Below are 18,555 nucleotides of genomic sequence, written 5' to 3'. Positions count from 1 at the left end.
AGTTGGTAGTCACGAAAGAAAGTATTCTTTAGTTGACAATTTCTTTCCCTAATAACTCAACAATTAACCTATTAGTACAGATTTTATAGTTATCAAGTTACATAGTTATCAAGTTATAACGATGCTAAGGATAGCAACAAAAAGATCCAAATTAATTTATTGGCAAATGGAAATTTGTCAACTGTCAAATACACTTGCTCGTGTATCTTAGTCGAACCCGTCAACTGAACACCAGGCGCCACTACTTTGGTCTGCAAAATATCAGCGAAGAGTAGTTAAAATAGAAGCTCCAAGACTAGTATGTAACTGATAAACTAATCCAGAAACTGAACAGAGTTCTTACGCTTCCTATATTATCCTTTGTTTGGGCTCCCGTCATCGACAGCAGCTTTGTTAGACCTCCCGTCATCCATCTAGTCCATTAGCAGTCTTCAGCAGGGATTCCTTTGATATGACCAACCTGAACACTTTTTTTTAATAGCTTTACTCCAATGGAGTTTTTTCCAAAATGGCAAAAAAAAAAAAAAAAAAAAAAAAAGCAAATACTACGTACAATTAGTCCTTTTCTTTTGCTTTCAGCAAACTAATTTTATTACAACCAATCACTGTCGCTTTGGGTTACTCTCGATAGGCCGAGCCGCAATGTGGGAATGTTTTGAACCTTCCATTCCTCATTTTTGCATCTCCAAAGAAATTTGCAAGTTGTTTGAAGTTTTCCCTAACAGCCAATTATCTTTTGCAGTATTTATATTAATCACTTGCCATGATCTGGAAAAACTTGATTGCCAGTTACCACGACCTATGGTTCTTGATTTTCCTTACTACCGATTGAGCTCACCTCAGGCTAGAGGTCCAGAAATTCCTTGATTTAGTCTATCCCACGCACTTCACCACTGCTACGAGCACTTTCTCCACTTGTAATTTTCAATTTGTAGCTTCTAGTTACGTGTTCTTATCACCTAGTGTTCTCAACTTGTGTAGTAGTGACAATTTTCCTATACTCATACATGGTCTACGTAGTACGCCTAACCCTTGACAGTCTTAAAATTTGTCGTGAGGATTGGGTTTAGTTCTAATTTTTAATTTTGATCCTAGCCTCTACTGGTGGACGTATAGCATTTCGGCGAAGCTTGCTGGCGGTTGCTGATCCTTCTATTCTCGCGGACTAAATCCTCGCAGTTTCTTGAAATTCGGCATACTTTCCTTGCTCGACGTCGTGCACTTCGCAATTTTTTCCCGATTTTTAACAATTTGACATTTTTAGTCAGCTTCGTGTTAAAGCCCGATACTTACGTCGGTGCTGGCATTAACTACCTAGATCATTGACTGCGATCCATCAGAGCCGTGCAAACTGATTTTCAACCAGGTCCCAGCCCTCCTTGTTAACTTAATGGCTGGTCAGAAGCAAATAGCAAATGAATTGGGGTACTTATTTTGCCCATCCAGCTCTACTAATTATTCCAGACTTGTTTTGCTATAAACAGCAAGCTGAAGGCACGCATTTATCCTTCAGCTCTAGTACTGTGGAACTCCATAATCACTCCTTTTTACTGCTAAGGAACTGTCCGATCACCTAAGAGTACAGCTCCAGACCCTGATTACATCAATTATGCTGTTACGTCACTTACCCCTTATTGTAAAGCATATATGTAAACCTTATTTATATTACCACTTCTCTGTAGTTAGACGCGAGGCTTTTTTTTTTTTTCATTCAGCTTTTTCTAGTCTCTAACATTATTCAGGCGGATTCTGTAACAATAGCCATATCTGTAAATTTCATACTTCTAGTCTTTCAATCTCTACTAAATTTTGCTTCAAAGCAAAAGTATTAGTCAAGAAACTCAATTAGTATCCTCCGTAATTTTCTCCCTACTCGAACTCCTAATTGTTGCTTCATATGACCTCATTTTACTCTAATTTAGCAGACGATAGTCTTCACAAAATCTCCGGCCGCTGTCATTAGTGTTCTCGGTTTTTGCACAATTAACATTTATCCCAGTTGCCCATACATTCTCGTATAGAGCTTTTCCGAACTAGTTTACAAGAATTGTAAACAATTAACTTAAACCTAGACTTCATTGCCATTCCTAATATCCTTCCAAGCTCTGTAGATATTAGTTCTATTATTTATACTGCCTTTCTATTACTTTCCAGTCCGTTATGCTTAGTTTCCTAATTTCCAAAATTTTCCCACTAATTTTAGTTCTATTTTCACTCGGGATTCGCTGTTTTTTCTGAAGTTCTTTAGCCTTCTTTGATAGTTCTAAAATCTTTCTCTTCACTTCATTTTTACGGTTTTATAACAAGCTAAGGCATGCGATGTCTAGATTTCCGCAGTCAATTTCGCTTTTTTTCCCCAAATATACAGGGTGTATATTAATGTAACAAATGTCGGGAGGTGATTCCTGATACCGGTAAAAGCCAAAAATCCTAACACACAGCATATTGGTAGTTAGTGAGGGTCGAAAGTGTGGGTACAGTAAGTTCGAAGTGGTAGATATAGACGTGCAGACGAACGTACGTTCGTCGGGCACAACGCAGGACGTTCAAAATATCGCCATGGACAAGCAATTCATGCATGACAATGCCGGATCATGGATTGACAAACCCGTTCGAAGATACCTGGGTCTGCGGGGATTTTCCAGTGATTCGGGCAGTGTATTCTGCATGAGTCATACTGTGTTAAATTGTCTTCGGGGTAGCATATATGGGCCGACGTGCCTCATCAGTGAAGTGCTGTTGCCTAAACAGAATGGTGGTAGTCTATTGAATGAACCACTGGCAGAATTCTTCATATGGTTGGAAATCAGCTAGTCATTGTACTATTTGCAAATGATGGGTACAAGACAATTTCATGTAACTATACCAGCCATGTGACTAACATGCATTTCACGGCTGTTACCTCGTACGTGGCTCAGTCCACAGCTTCTAACCTTCATCCATAACTTGTTCGTACATGAGGGTAGACCAATATCCACACGGGCAGGTAGTGTAGGGTCCGTGTCTTACACACGCGCCAATAAATTGCTGAAAGCATCCTGGACGGTTGGCGTATGTTTGGAAAACAGTTTTGCTTCACGGCCATTACCATCTGCACTACCTACATGAATAGAATGTTGGCCTGTTCGTAGTTCGAATAAATTTTTAGTAGAGCACTGCCACTTGTCCTATTCAACACTCGCAGCACAATGGCCGCACTCCTGTACTGTAGTATCTTGAACACAAGCGTCACCTGTGTGAGAACCGAGCAACTACGTGTTGAACACCAGCACCGCCTAGACTTTCTAGACCGCAATCTAACTTTATTTTCGGTATCTACCGCTTCGAAATTACTGTTCCTACGCTTTCGGCCCTCACTATGTTCAATAAGACCTTTGTCTCTATCAGGAATTACTTCCCGACGTTGTTGCACCCTGTATATATTTCGAATATGCGCACAATTCTACCTAACTTTTGTGTAAAAATCTAGGTAAATTTTTTTAGCTGGGTATTCACTTTGTAAGAATTTTATAATTTTCTCATTACAGCTTACACCAAATATTAACCCTGTTGCCCCAGCAGAAGAGTACAGACTTTTGTGTCCCAATGGAACTAAACTTCCACTTAACGTATCGAAACCTTGCTCCTGGATATCAAGACCATGGCCTGCTGTAGTTACTAGAAAGTAAGTTCTACTTCCGAAATAAGATCTATTAAAGACTGAACAAATGGTAACGTTGACATTTTGGAAGGATAGTGCACATAATCAACCAGGATATAGCTTGCAATAATGAGTTTATTGCGAAATTATGCTGAGGGGGGGGGGGTAAATTCAATGCTAAAAGGGACGTAATTAACAAACGTGCAAGTAGTTCGTTCAGTTAGTACGTAAGATTTTCTTGCAAGGTCAGGTTTGAGAAGTACCAAACTATTTCTACTAAATGCATATAATTAGCCCTTATATGCATTTATCTGTATTTCTAATCCAAATTTTCTTAAATTCCTTTTTCTAGTTTTCATACTTGATCCACAGGTGTGGGAATTCACCACTACCAAAAATCTTTTAGTCCAAGGTACACTTGGTAAGTGGGCTGCCTTGAACCAGAAAAGACAATTGCTAGAAGTTTCATTTTTTTCTGAACTACACTTTTAATACAGCAACTCAAAAGATCGGTTAGTGCTAATATATTCGCATTTATTGTAGTCTGCAGCAAAAAACCTGCAACATGAGCATGTAAGTTTGTGAAACTATGCCTAACAGCGCAGGGAATAAGCTAACGTCTAAGTGGCACGAATCACGCCAGGAGAAACCTCGGCGTTCTTCCCTGCACATTTATTTTGGAACAAGACTTCGTAATTTCACAGTAAACTTGCATGCATATGTTGGGTTTTTGCTGCCGACTGTACATTATTGCGTTAAGTTTGTTCTATTATGCGCAACACTGTCTAACGATTAGTTATTAGAAAGCGAGAAACAAATCTGAAAATGGCAAATTTTAATTGTAAAATGAAAGTTGTTTAATGGAATTGAAACGATGTCGCCTTGAATTGCATTAGAAAATGAACTATGATGTGAAGATAGACTAGCTCGTGAAGGAACTGGAAAAGCAACAAGGATGAGATTTGATTCGGCCTAGCTTTTAAACCTTGAATCTCAAGTTCCTTCACTTTTTGTGTAAAGAGAATAGGAAAACAATGTACGCAAAGTGAAAGCAATGAGGTCACTTGAAATAAAATTCCAAAACTTTAACAACTTATCAAACTACAAGCAAATAGTATTAGCTTATTCTAAATAGTACGATATTTTAAGTTTTAATTTCATCTCTTAATTTTAATTCCTTTATTTTCAGAGATTTAACTCAGCACGTTCAAAAACTGTTGGAATTTAGAAATCCCAAGTACAATACCTGGAAATGGGCTCTGGAATACCTTATTTCTCAACACAGGGATTCGATTGTGAATACTTACGCCTTAACGCCAAGTAAATACTTATCACAAGGTAAGTTAAAGCTACTGTAGAATTAGTTGACACTTGCAAAATGTTGATGGAACGTACAAGTAAATCTAGCATATTAGCACCTGAATGCTGCTATCTTCAGAATAGGGTCTTAATTGTGAAAATTTACTAGATTCAAAATGAGTGTTCTAAGTGAAAACTTACAGAATACTACAAAAGACAGCAAGCAGTTAAGGCTTTCGGAATAGTTGCTATATCTAAATATCAACGTCCCTGCGAAATAAGGTATGTACTTCATTACAGCTAGTTTAATCGTAAGATTCTAACAGTCTGGAAATATTATAGTGTAATACTATACACAGCTCAATTTTGAAAACTTGCAGTGTTACATTAAAAGCATATTACTAGACTGGCAACAATTCTTTCCACAAGAAATTTAATTTTTATTTTAATCTGTCATAGCGCTGCAAAGTCTTTTCTCCAAATAAATTTTATTTTAAATGCAAACCATACATGAAATTTAATACTTGACTAAACGTCTACTTACAGCACCTGGATTCCTCAACGCCCACAAAAGATCACACTGCAATCCTACAGGTAAAATAAGAATTTGTACATCGTCAAAAATTGCTAATTCCAAGTGCACATGGCTAAAGGAAGTTTCTGTGGCATATGGAATAGAGCCAGAATTAGCCTGCTTTGTAATGAACTCAGATGAAGAATGCATGAAGGCTGTTAAAGAGGACAATGTAGATATTGTAGCAATAAATGCAGACCAGGAATATACAGCAAGAAGGTAATTTCTTTAAAAATTTACTGATCTAGATAGACGTTGGAACTTTTAGCTCTTGAATGTGCTAGTGCGAAACCCGTGAATGTACTAGTTGAGAATGGGCAACACTTTCATAGAAATTTTAGTTTGCAGAATCTTACTGTAACTGCTAAATGAAATAAATGTCTGTAGAAATTTATAAACTCACAATCTAATTTGAAACTCTAAATGTAACGTTCGTGTTCAAATTTACATTTAAGACTGTAGCTAAGTTTTTGAATATTGGTAACTACAAATATGCAGTGAAACTTGTCACGTGTTTTAATGTTCTAATTTTCGCTATAGACTACCAAAATAAAATTCTTCAGGTGTAAATTTGATATTAATACTAGTCACATTTTTTTCAGCGTTTACAACCTGAAACCAATAGTTTTTGAAGCCACAAGAACTTTCGATGACTTGTATATAGCTACAGTGCTGGTAAAATCAAATTCAAATTTAAAAACATTGGAAGATATAAAAAGCAAGAAAGCTTGTTTCCCGATGTATGGTGGAGTAGGTGAGTATCGAGGGTTTTATATTGTATAAATTTTGTATTGTACAGAAGTGCTTAAAATACTAGTCATAAAAGCACCTCCCAAATTATAGTAATTCCGAACGTGTTTTTTTCTGGAAAGTGTGAATCTCTGAACATTGTCAGTGCGAAGCGTACTATGAGGCTCTGAGGCCGGGCCTACAGTTTTCTACCGCATATTTTCATCCTTGATTTCTTATATAAAATACTTAAAATTTTGGTTATTTCGGTAAAAAAAAAAAGTTGAAAACACTTGGGAGACCCTTCTGTCTGATCCTCACCACTTCGCTAGACAGGCTTACGGGCTATGCTGCTCAAGGAGCAAAGCTATTATTGCTGGGATTGCACGCATTCTTGGTTAGGTGTGAAGGTTCGCCTCTGGAAATTTACTTTTAGCGTTGAAGGAATTTTTCAATGCTAAGTTATAAAATTATTTCTTTAACATAGAGTAAGAAGTTCCTGTGTCGAGTTAGGTATTTCTACTAGTGATAACTTGAAGTATTTACTCTCAGGAGTTATTCAGAGTAGCTGTTTTTTCCTTACATGGGGCCTGGTCCATATCTTGTAAAATAAGTGATACCTTAAACATAAATGTACAAATTCACACTACCGTACAAGATAAAATATTAATATTTAAAAGTAATTGTGGTTTTCAATTTCATAGAATCAGTGAGGTATTGACTATTTTGTTTCGAGGGGCTTCGCTTAATTCGGGAGGGACTATACACATTTCCAGAAATAAATAAATAAATAAATAAATAAATATGGAAATGTGTAAAGTCTCTCCCGAATTTATTACACCACTGCATAGAGTACAATATTGAGTATCTTGCGTTGATTCAAATGAAGTTCCTTCTGAGCATTAACATTTTTAGTAGTCATTATCACGTGATGCATTAATTAAATGTAGTATTGTACTTTAAAGTGGGAGATGCAAGTAACATTTATCCAAGAAATTTGACAATTAACTGCAAGAATGCATTTTCTTTCAATTTTCAAATATGCAGGAAATGAGGAAATTCCCTTCATTCCCCCTGCAAATCCCAGACAAAAGAAAATATGAATTGTACTTCAAAATATTTGTAGTGGAGCTAAAAGGGAACATTAGTTTATCTGGCTTATCTTACTTGCGGGATTACGTTTCGCCACTGATCGTAGTATTAATCTTCCTTACAAAATATACTAAATTAGACTAGATATTACAAATCTCCATAACATGACTACAGTATTTAGTTAACTTTACATCCCTTTTTCGGCACTGAAGTTACTTGAAATAGGACGCTAAAAGTGCAATCCAAACTACCGCTTGGAGGCTTTGCATTCGAAGCAAGTAGCCTCACAGGAAATTAAACTGAGACCACTCACAAAGCACCCACGTTACTTTGGTCACGAGGGAACATTCTTCGGAACTTTTTTCGTGCTTTCAACTCGAAATAAAAAGCTTCTTTTAAGAGTTGAAAAATTTTATTCTGTAAAAAAAAAAAAAAAAAAAAAAAAAAAAAAAAAATCATTAACTAGAAAGGTCAAGAATTATATACCCGAAAGCTTAAGAGTTCAGCAGAAAACTCCGACACGAAACTTCAAACTTCAGAGAGACTATCCGGAAAAGCTAATATAAGAATTTCAAAAAGGTTTGCCTATATATTCATGGGTTTCACATAACGTCAGTTTGATTTATTAGAGTAATAAAAATGTCTGAATAAGAACCTAAAATTGAATTTTATTTTGAAAAGAACGGATGAAATTTAAAGCGCGATATAAAATACAGTATTCTAACATTTTGTGCTTGAAATGTAGGTAGCTAAAGAAGTACTTTTCAGCAGACCATATGAGCCTTGGACCTACAGTTTAGTCGGAAATACTGTAGAGTTCAAATTTAAGTGCCTACAATCATGAATCTAATACGTAACCCCGTGCAACAAAGGCGCGCACACAGGTCACTAGACCAGCGAGAGGGCCTGGAAGAGAAGGTATGACTGTGCGCGTTAAGTATAAATTTACACCAATCAGTGGGAAAGGAGGGAAAATAGTAACTTCTGAAGTTTTCTGTACTACAATTTTGACTTCTCCATAAAATGTGAGCGGAAAATTAACTGATTGTGAAATTCTTTTCGCTTGTAAACTTTGGAAACATTTTGTTTGACTGCTTTGACAGTCTTGACATAAGCTTGTTGCTTGCGTTGTTCACTTTCAGTATTAAACAAAACGGAACTAAATTTAGTTTCGGAGATTGATTCATGGTGACACAATTATTTTACCGTTCAAAAATTAAATTTAACTTATTTACTGTTAACTCCAGTAAGTTAATAACTGTTGGTACACACTATTTGTGTATTTATAACAATTTTACATTCAAAGTATACATATTTTCTATTAGTTTCACCATACGCAAAACTTGATTTCCTAGTTTTACTGCTACTTGTCAATTTACATGTTTCACAAATGTCTTGCCGCTAGTCTTCACAACACTCACTTTCAAGAAAACTATGCACTTTCAATAAGCGCGACTTAATTAGATTTAAGTTGTCGCAGCCAATGTTTGACAAAATGTCGAAGTGAGTAAATTCCTGCAGATTTTGTAAAGCCACAGTGTAACTTCACACAGCGACGTCTGAAGAAAGATTACTTGCAGACAGTGGAATAGCACCTGACTAGATAGGTCTTAGCGAAACCTGTCCGTGGCATGACAAAACACACTTCTGCTTGTTTGGTTCCTCCATTTAACCACTGTGGGAAACGTACCAATGAAAGCTTGTAGAATAGCATTAGCACACAAGTATAAAACCAGTTTCTCATTTGAACCGGAATACTGGGCACTTTATTCACACTAATTTGCTTCACTTGCATTGATGTCCTATTCGATCCAGTTACAGCCGTCCAAGCATTGTTTTTGTATGTGTTTAGTAAAAGATGTATCTCTTTAATTTTGTATAAATATCCATAACGATTAAAATCCTTTCTATTGCTAAGTTACAGTATGAAATACTAGAAGACCCCCTCCTTTGTAATCTTTAGAAACTTATTCCTAATTACTAGTGTACTATGCTTTGGCTCCACACACAATTCATAACTTAATTTGAATGTAATTTTAATTATGGATGACTTTAAATTTCAGCATGGAATTCCCTTGTCAGTGTTCTGAAAGATAACGGATTGTTATCTAAAAGCTGTCCATATGCCGAGGCGATTGAAGAATATTTTGGCGACAGTTGTGTGCCTGGTGTAAGGAACTCGACCAAAGGTCTAACGGTCAATGCAGAAGATAAACTTTGTTCACTATGTACAGGTAAGTAAATGGAAGTTTATAATTGATCGCAAAAACAGAAATGAAAGTTCAAATTTCTCTTCTGAAGGTTGCTGTAAGAAAAATAATTTGTATACATAAATTTTAAAACATACCTAAGCTTTAAAGGATGCTAACATGTTTATCCATATTTAATTCTAACATAGGTCCCTCTGACAACTGGGAAGGTTTCCTACCACAAGCTCATTACTGCACCCTATCCTGCACGCAATCAAATTCTTCCTCCTTACCGTCCACATTTCCTTGGTCTAACCCACTAATTTGCAATTAAATGCTCAGACATGTTTGATGCTCTTTAGTAAACCACACGGAGGGGAAAGGTCAGGTAGGAAACCTGACCTTAAGCGACAAGCAAACCCTTTCTCATGCCAACAACTGTTTATTCTATTCACTTTCCTGTTTCACTTGACGGTTTCTCGCAAATTTGATTTTGAATGAGCACTCACGTAAATATTGGCCTGTTGGAAATGGCTGGTCAAACCAACCAAATCTAGACTATGCACCCTGCAAATATAATTTAAAAATGGAGGCAAATACTTTGATATTACTCCGAGGGGAGGTGCGCAGTTTTTATGGGCCAAGGGACAAAATTTGACATTAATCGAGAATTTGACCTATAGAGTTGTTACAGGAACAAGTGCGTGTGTGGTGCAAGCATTCACAAGTGATAGGACTGATATATGGCAAAAATGTCAGATAGCAACGTCCATCAGACAGGGATGTAAAGTCGATGCGATGATTCATGAAGACAGAAGTTGCATGACATTGCAGATGCATTGGAAATGTCATGGTTCAGTGAGGAGTGGTGTCCATGACGAACTTGGTGTGAAGTGTGCGCCTGGGTACGAACACACACCTTCAGCTGGGCATTTCCTTGATCCACCTCTCGATATGCCACAAAGGAAATTCATTTGATTGCATCATAATGGGTGATTCAACTACAATATCCCTATAGACACCCGAAGAAACACCAGAGCATGGCATGGAAATATGTTGTACCACCAGCCAAGAAATTAATCAAGAAAATGGGTAATGTTTTGGGACAGTCTGGCTGTTCATGTTGAATTTCCGGCAAAGGATAAGAGCATTGTGTATATGTGCAGACTGTCTATGGACACGTTGAAAGCAGTCAAACGAAAAAGGGCAATATGAAAGGGGGTATAACTGCACGATAATGCAAGACCACATGCAGCCTAACGGACCGCGGTATACATAGTTTCAACTGGGAAATTCTTCACTCTTCCACATAACCCTGATTAGCTTCCAAAATTTATTCGAAACCCGGAAGAAAACACTTTTGATACACGGGAAGATTGACTACGATTACTTGGTTAGGGAACTTTAAAGCAATATCCCTTTACAAAGAGCAGAGACTTTGGCGTTACGTTGGAATGAGTGTTCGGACCACAATGGTTCCTCGGTCGAATGTTTGTGGGATACTATGTTAATGTTTCAGATATCTCTGCACATTTTTCAGTATGTCCAAAATTTACTTTTTGATAACTTATCTCTGCTTAGGAAGATTTTAAATATAATACAGGACAAGAACTTAACGCTATTCTCTCATGGTCTCTTTTAGAGACCTAGTTAATATGAAGGCTTGATGTATTCAAACAAGAGTTGAGGGAATATTTTTAAAATCAGGTTTATGTAAGGCTCACGTCTCTTGTAGAAAACCATCGAAACTGATTTGAACTTTGTGATTGGCATGTAACGCTGTTTCGTATATTTTTCAGCCAGTTAAGGAGTGAGGTGGTTCAAATTATAGTAAATCCCAAAAATTCGTATTCGGAGACTTAAAATTAAATCTTTAAACTGGAAATCTCTTGCCATATTTTTCTAAAGTGCTACTCGTAGAAATGATTAGCCTAATTCACCTAGTGCAGACTACAGAACTATTTTTAAAAACTGACTAATGGTAACTTTATTTTAGTATTGCTACTATGAGTCGAGAAAAATGTAAATTTTCCTCCCTGCTTTTTCAAATTGTTGTACAAATGCGTAGTTCAGTCCTCCAAATACACGGAAATATATCAATCTTTCAATCCAAAATAAGTTACCCTGAGTCGTACAAGACTAATCTTTCAGAGATCTTTCTAGACTACCTACGTAGACTCAACCACACAAAATACGAAGTATTCCAGTCTCTACTGTACACGATGACTCGTACATTAAATCATGTAAAATTCACTTCATTATTTCCTCATGAACACTTAATTCTGTAATCTTAAATTTTGAAATTTATTTAGTTGTAATATATTTTTTCTACTTGCCATTGTAGTTGTGCCCTCGACGATTCATTAATTTTAAATTTTCATTTGCATTATTTAAAACAAAGTAATATTTAAATGTGAATATAAGCAAATGGTTACAAATGTCACACGTATTGTATCCTTAAAGGACAATTTATCCAATGCTGAGGGCTTTAATTTAAATTTACACACATTTGCTCAACAGAATTAAGAATTTCTACTAGTGGAAAAACAATGTACCTTACTATCGCTACTGACTAAAGAATTTTCGTGAAATTATATCACTTACATAAAGTATTTAGTGAGTTGAAAGTGCGTGCCACTAGTTCCATAGTCAATTTTCCTTTAGGTTTACAGAACAGTAGCAGAGAACTGTTGTACACTAAATAATTACAAAATATAAACGTTGAAGACTTATCACCTGTATGTGATTAAGATAATACTGCCATTCATTCTTTGAACAACTACTCCCAAGTTATGTACAGTCATGTCCAAAATGATTGTCGCATATCTATAACTGTCTTCTTGTAAGAATATAATTTGATAGTTATTTTGCAAGGTACTTCTAATACTGTTACTATGTGTATAATCGGAAAATGTATATTTGTGGTAAATTTCATAGGAAAAGAATTATAAATAAGAAAATTAGAATGAGTAAAAACAAAATATTGCTAAATGAACAAGAAAGTTTTATTTTCGTTTTATTGTTCTTATTTACTGCTCTTTTGACATGAAATTTGCCACATACATGTCTTTGCCGATTATACACATACTAACATTATAAGAAATACTATTCGAATTCGTAATCAAATTGTATTCCTACAACAATATATTTATAGACATGCGACAATAATTTTGGACATGAGTGTACTTCGATAACGTGTCCACTCATAAGAGCGAGCTTGCGAGTCCGTCTAAATTGAGCCTTGCTAAACTCAAAACAAAAATGCCTCTGAATTACCTTCGCACAAATATAAAGCTCATTTGAATTGGAATCTGATTTCTCCCAGTTTTTCTTTTAAACTATGAACTTATAGCACCATAGCTTTTAATAATGTATTCTTGTATGCAACTTTAAAATGTTAAGTATTGCACTTAAAGATGATTGATCTTTTCTGAAACTACTTTCAAGTAGTTTAAAATAAAATTTTAAAATTGAGTTATAGCCTAATCAACATAAAACCAGTTACTACTTGCGTGATAAGTAAAAATTCTATGTAATTGTTTTACATTTGCTTGAGCAAAAACACTGAACTGTTAAGGCGTTCCTACACTGTTTCGGCTACTGATGCTGAAGACCTTGTTCACAAGGTTCAATCTCACATGATTTAAGTTTTATGAACGCATTTATTTGGCTCTTTTGGTGCACAGGTTCAAAATTGGAATAAAACCTTGTATTAAAAAAAAACTTAAAATGCGAATGTCTTAATTTTGAAATTTCACAAACCAAAATTTACTTAATCTTTACAGGTGAAGCAGTGGAAAAGGATCAGAACAAAGACAGCGAAAATATTTGTTCGAAAGATGAAAAAAATATCTTCAGTGGAGAAACCGGAGCCTTCAGATGCTTGGTCAGTGGAAAGGGAGATGTTGCTATTGTAAATCACGATACTTTAGTGAAAAATACAGGTAAATGTAGTTTAAATATTGTAGTATAATTTTTTCAGTTTACTTTTTTCCGATCTCTAACATGAATCTCTAGTGAATTTTCTTTAAAAATACAGTAACTCATCTTCACATTTATCAAGAATGTTATCAGAAGAAATTTCTCGTGGGCATAAGACTAACTCTTGTCTATCAAGTATGTAGATTCAATGAGTGGGGAAAACTACTACTGGATTTACGAAGAAACTCCGATTTATGGGTATCGCTCCGGTGTGCAAATTATACCCCTAGTTCTTTAACCAACTCAAATTCCATTAAGAGGTTTGCTAAACTAAACTATTGACTATAGAACTGAAGTCAGTTGATTCTTTAAGCCAGCGTCTACACTTTAGTGAATGCCTATGACTGAAAGGTAAATGTAGAACATACAAATTTAGTTCATGAATAACTATAAATTGTAAGTTATTTGTTAATTTTACTTGAAGTACTATCCTAAAACATGAACGAGCGATAAACACAATTAGATTCGAAATTTATTGGATTCTGACTTTAGACTACGCACTGACTATCGAATTTCGTCGAAACTTCATTTAGTCATAATCTGCAGATATGAATTTGCACAACCTCTAAATATTTTGTACTGCTGAAAAGTTTTAAAATTTTATTTTTAAATGCGGAATGTACTTACAGTGTAGTTTTCTCTGCTCAGTATTAATTCTGGAACACACTACTTTAAATTTTCTCAGTGTTTTTTTTTTCCTACTGTTCTTCGTTAATGTACACTGTCGAAGCTATTCAAACCGGTAAATGTTATTAGCAAAACTATCTAGAAGTGGGGATATAAAAGTTGCCTGCCATCAACTGCATAATTAAAATTGTATATTAATAGCTTATTAGCATCAAAGCTACCTTTATCGGCGGAGGAACCATATAAATGTTGTTACAAGGCACAACAAACTAACTCCACTCACAGCTATAAATCAATAGTAGTACTTTCGAGGGACGCAGGCTTAATCTTAAATTGATGTGAGCTGAAAGAAAGGTTAAAAGGGTAAAAAAGTGTAGCGAGGGAATGATAAATTATTAGATGTAGAAAACTAACTTTACATCAAACACTACAGCATGTACCTAGGTAGTGGCTACTTCGCATAATTTTCAGTTCCTACAAGTTTTCACCTTAACCTTTTTCAAACTAAACTTCGTTGAAGGCGAAGGTAGTGTCCCTCGAAAGTGTTACTGCTCTATACTTTCAAGCGACGGAAGAGAAGTAGGATTATGAAAAACTAGAATTTTTTTATTGAAATGTTTCATGGCCCACAGATACTGAGTTACTTTGTCAGTTCGTCCTAATTTACACGCCTAGAGGCCATATCGTTCAACGTATCTCAACCAAATTTTGAACTTGAGTTTTCTTGTTTTTTTCGAATTTTTCTTATCCTTAAAAATAATGGTAGTTGGACAAAAATTGATTTTCTCAGATTGCTCGAATTATTTTTATTTTATCACTTTGAACAATCTCGTCATGTTGGTAGTCTTCTCTAGGGTTTTGTTTACTATTTCTAAACTACTCACGCAATTTTGTTCATATTTCAAGTCATTAACCTAACAGTAAAGCATCTTGTGAAAAATGTAAGAGGGGTAGTTTATTCTTGGAGGATGAGATTGACTCTTTTCAAAACCACTCGGGCAATTTGGTTGAAGTTCCATAAATATTTCATTAATAACCTGACTGACAACTAATTTGTTCTGAAAAACTTACGATGGGTAGTTTCAGGTAATTTCCTTAACTCAAGAAATTGTTTTTTCATATAATTAACTCCATAACTTCTAATTCTTCTTTAGGAGAAACTTAAGGAATATTTACTCTTGGGCGAGCTTGACTTTCTCAAACTTAGGCAACTTTGGTCATATATTAGAAAAATTTCATTATTCCTGTTACATAAATAATTTCCATGAGATTATCCACACGGGTACTTTAATTTTGCTTTTTACAATTTTGTAAAATACCATTCATGCGATTTTTAAACAAATATTTAACCCCTAACATGGTGTCATTTATGGAAAAATCGAAAAGGTATGGTTTACTTTTGGAGAAGTTTTCTTTGTATGAAGTTTCCAAAAAAACTTCACTAGTTTAAAATTTCGTATTTCACAAGAAAATGTAACTGCAGTACATGATTTAAGGAGTTGGAGCGAAAAAGTTTAGTGCGGTGGCCCGTACGTTTTTAACTGTCATTTATAGCCGTAGAAAGTGTTCTTTTACTTGCAGTTATGACTACCAATGGTCGTAATCTATACAGTTTTGCAAGAAGTTTACCCCAATGTCGGGAGAATCTAAGTTGTGAATTCGATTTGAAAAAAACTCTATGCTAACCACACACCTAAACTTAAAATCTCACTGTGCGGCTTGAAACTGTTGTGCTAGTTAAAATAAGGTTGAGAAATTAACTTTTTTTTTTTTTTTTTTTTTTTTTTTTTTTTTTTTTTTTTTTTTTATAGATGGTGCTAACAATGATTCCTGGGCAATCAACTTACGTTCAGCTGATTTCCGTCCAATCTGTTACAACAAATCTAATGATAGTAAATGCTTTATTGGCTGGGCCTCTCCAGGACAGGTAAAATTTAGTTTAATTTTAAGATCAGTAAAAATTGGGATATTAAAGCAATTCCATACATATTACATTGTGGGTATAATGGAACATTATATATTAATGCAACAGAATTTTATATATAGAATTTTAAAATTCAAGGTTACTTTTGCATTCCAAATCTTACTTCAACTAATTACGTTGAGTAAAACAATTACTAAAAACTTAGAGAAGTTATGTTAAATGATTATTGGGGGGAGTTGCCAAATGAAAGCGTAGACAACTTTGGCTATACAAATCTCAAGTCGTAGCAAACGGGAGATAGCCTTCTCATCACTCCAATAATCATCTTGTATAACTTCGAAACAGTTTAATCTGCAAGCGCTCTGAAAAATCAATTTAATTTTTTCCAGGTCATGATTAGCAGCAATACAAAAGGAATCAAGAGAGATGAAATATTCCTAGCTCTTCTAGAGTTAAGTAATATATTTGGTGCTTCTCACAAAGCTCCCACAGTTCCTCTGCAGTTATTTGGTAAATTTGATGGAGAAAGTAATGTTCTATTTCAGGTAATACAGTTCTATTAGTTCCTATTAAAACTATTTCCACTTATTAGTTTACTTACGCATGTCCTTCTGTTGAAATTCTGAGGGCTTAAATTTTATATATGGGCGTAAGTAATTTACTAAATTTTTCTACAAATACTAATTCAATGTTGGGTAAAAGTTCTTCCGATAACCTGGGCAAAGTTAAATCTTAAACAATTTGCCCACCCTTCTGTACCTTCTACAAGCATGTGTTAACACTTCGGCTTGTGAAATAGTTTTAAAGAAATCCCAGAAGGTTCATACTTTGTTAATTTACTTAAGAATAAGTAGTCTTTAGATTGGTAGTCAAAAGGTTTAGAAAAGTCTTAATATAGAGGTCTTCATATAAATATTTTGAAATATTTCAGTACGTGACTTTACGTAACCACAAAATCCTGAAAAATATTTTACTTTAACGTTAAAATAATTGTAAACTTTTCTTTGTATTAAATCTAAATATTTTAATTTTGTGAAAATTTGAAAAATTAACTTTTACACAATCTTACACTGAAGATCGAAAGTACTTGTCAAATACTAGAATCATGACTTATTTTGAATAGAAACAATCATGAAGGATTGGAAATTTGATTTGATTTTTTTTTTTCTCGAAAGGTTTTATTTCAAAAAGTACTTAATGACAGTTTTCAACAAAGTAAATCTTTGCAATAGATGTAAGGATTATAATTTTTTACAGCACTTCGGTATCGAAAGCTTTTCCGGAGATATTAAAAATCAGTAGTTCGCAACCTGCTTAAAATTGAACTTATAATTGCAGCTACCAAAAACGTTATAGAAGCCGAGAATTTTCAAATCTTACCATAAATAATTTTTAAAAAGTAGCAATCTCAATCCATGCTCTTCATACCTCTGAAACAATTGATTAAATTGACGTAAACTTCATTATGATCTTAAGTCTCTTGAAAACTACCTAAGTGGTTCGATGTGATGCTTATCTAAGCAGTTTCTCGAAACAGATTTTTGAAAAATTTTCAGTTCGTCGCAACTGTTCCAATCATGATCATAGCATTCGACACTAAGATGCTTTGGATATGCATTGCTCAGTATACCCCACGTTAGCGCTGCCGTATTGGATGTTCTATATTGTAGTGCCAAATGTTTAACATTTAGATGTGAAATCTGTAATAAGTGACAAAATTTGAAATTTCGTTGGATTGACAAAACTGCTACTGTGATCTTGCATAGTTTCAAATACTCCTTGCAGATTTTTCATCGTACGAATTTATGTATTTTAAGGAAACTTCTAGATAAATGATCCCCCTGTATAAACACCCTCCATACACTAAAACCGTCTAGATAAACTTTTCATGTTAAGGACTAATATTACATAAAATTTCTAGTGTTCAAAAACTAAAATTACTATTTATTTTCCAGGACGTCGCTCAAAAATTTGTGGATCGTATAACCTGGGAAATGAAGTACGAACAACAATTTAATTACGAAGATATTCTTGATACTATTACAACATGCTCTAGTCCTATTCAATTACCTGTTAATGTGTATCTTGTTTTGTTGGCTGTATTTTCAATTTTGTTAACGCTGAACTAATGTACAAACATAATATAGCTCAATAAATTAAGTTAAATGTAATTTCTTCCAGAAGTTTAAACTTATTTTTGAAACTTTAATTTCCATAAGAATACTATATGGATGAACTAAATCATTCGTACTGGTATAATTGGATCCAGTTTCCTAATTTTGAATTTTTAAAGTTCCAATTCTTATTTCCTAAATGTTGGAATTGTTGGACCACTGTAGTAGGCAATTTAGTCTTAAACCGAAGAATTTAAATTTAGTAAACATGTAAAAGGATTCGTTCAGAAGTTAAAGCAAAAGTCTGAAATTTCGTAATTGTAAGACTTAATTCATGAAATTAGTTTTTAAAAAATCAATCTTGAAGATTGTTTTACATATTCTAG

The 18,555-nt window shown here is 34.6% G+C and overlaps 1 protein-coding gene across 1 annotated transcript in view; it reads left to right on the top strand.

Annotated features, from left to right (window-relative positions):
• LOC145688509 (transferrin-like) overlaps positions 1–18,226 on the top strand; it is a 67,544-nt gene extending 49,318 nt beyond the window's left edge. The window contains exons 7-15 of the mRNA XM_081762856.1: positions 3,528–3,664; positions 4,830–4,978; positions 5,486–5,732; positions 6,116–6,267; positions 9,398–9,568; positions 13,309–13,467; positions 15,943–16,058; positions 16,445–16,600; positions 18,011–18,226. Coding sequence (XP_081618982.1) covers positions 3,528–3,664; positions 4,830–4,978; positions 5,486–5,732; positions 6,116–6,267; positions 9,398–9,568; positions 13,309–13,467; positions 15,943–16,058; positions 16,445–16,600; positions 18,011–18,184 — 1,461 coding nt within the window. The 3' untranslated portion in view covers positions 18,185–18,226. The remainder of the gene's footprint in view (positions 1–3,527; positions 3,665–4,829; positions 4,979–5,485; positions 5,733–6,115; positions 6,268–9,397; positions 9,569–13,308; positions 13,468–15,942; positions 16,059–16,444; positions 16,601–18,010) is intronic.
• The last annotated feature ends 329 nt before the right edge of the window (positions 18,227–18,555 follow it).

This window comes from Thermobia domestica, chromosome 1 (genome assembly GCF_964235325.1).
Source record: "Thermobia domestica chromosome 1, izTheDome1.hap1.1, whole genome shotgun sequence".
In the NCBI taxonomy this organism is placed as follows: domain Eukaryota; kingdom Metazoa; phylum Arthropoda; class Insecta; order Zygentoma; family Lepismatidae; genus Thermobia; species Thermobia domestica.
This window is presented reverse-complemented; position numbering and strand designations above follow the sequence as displayed.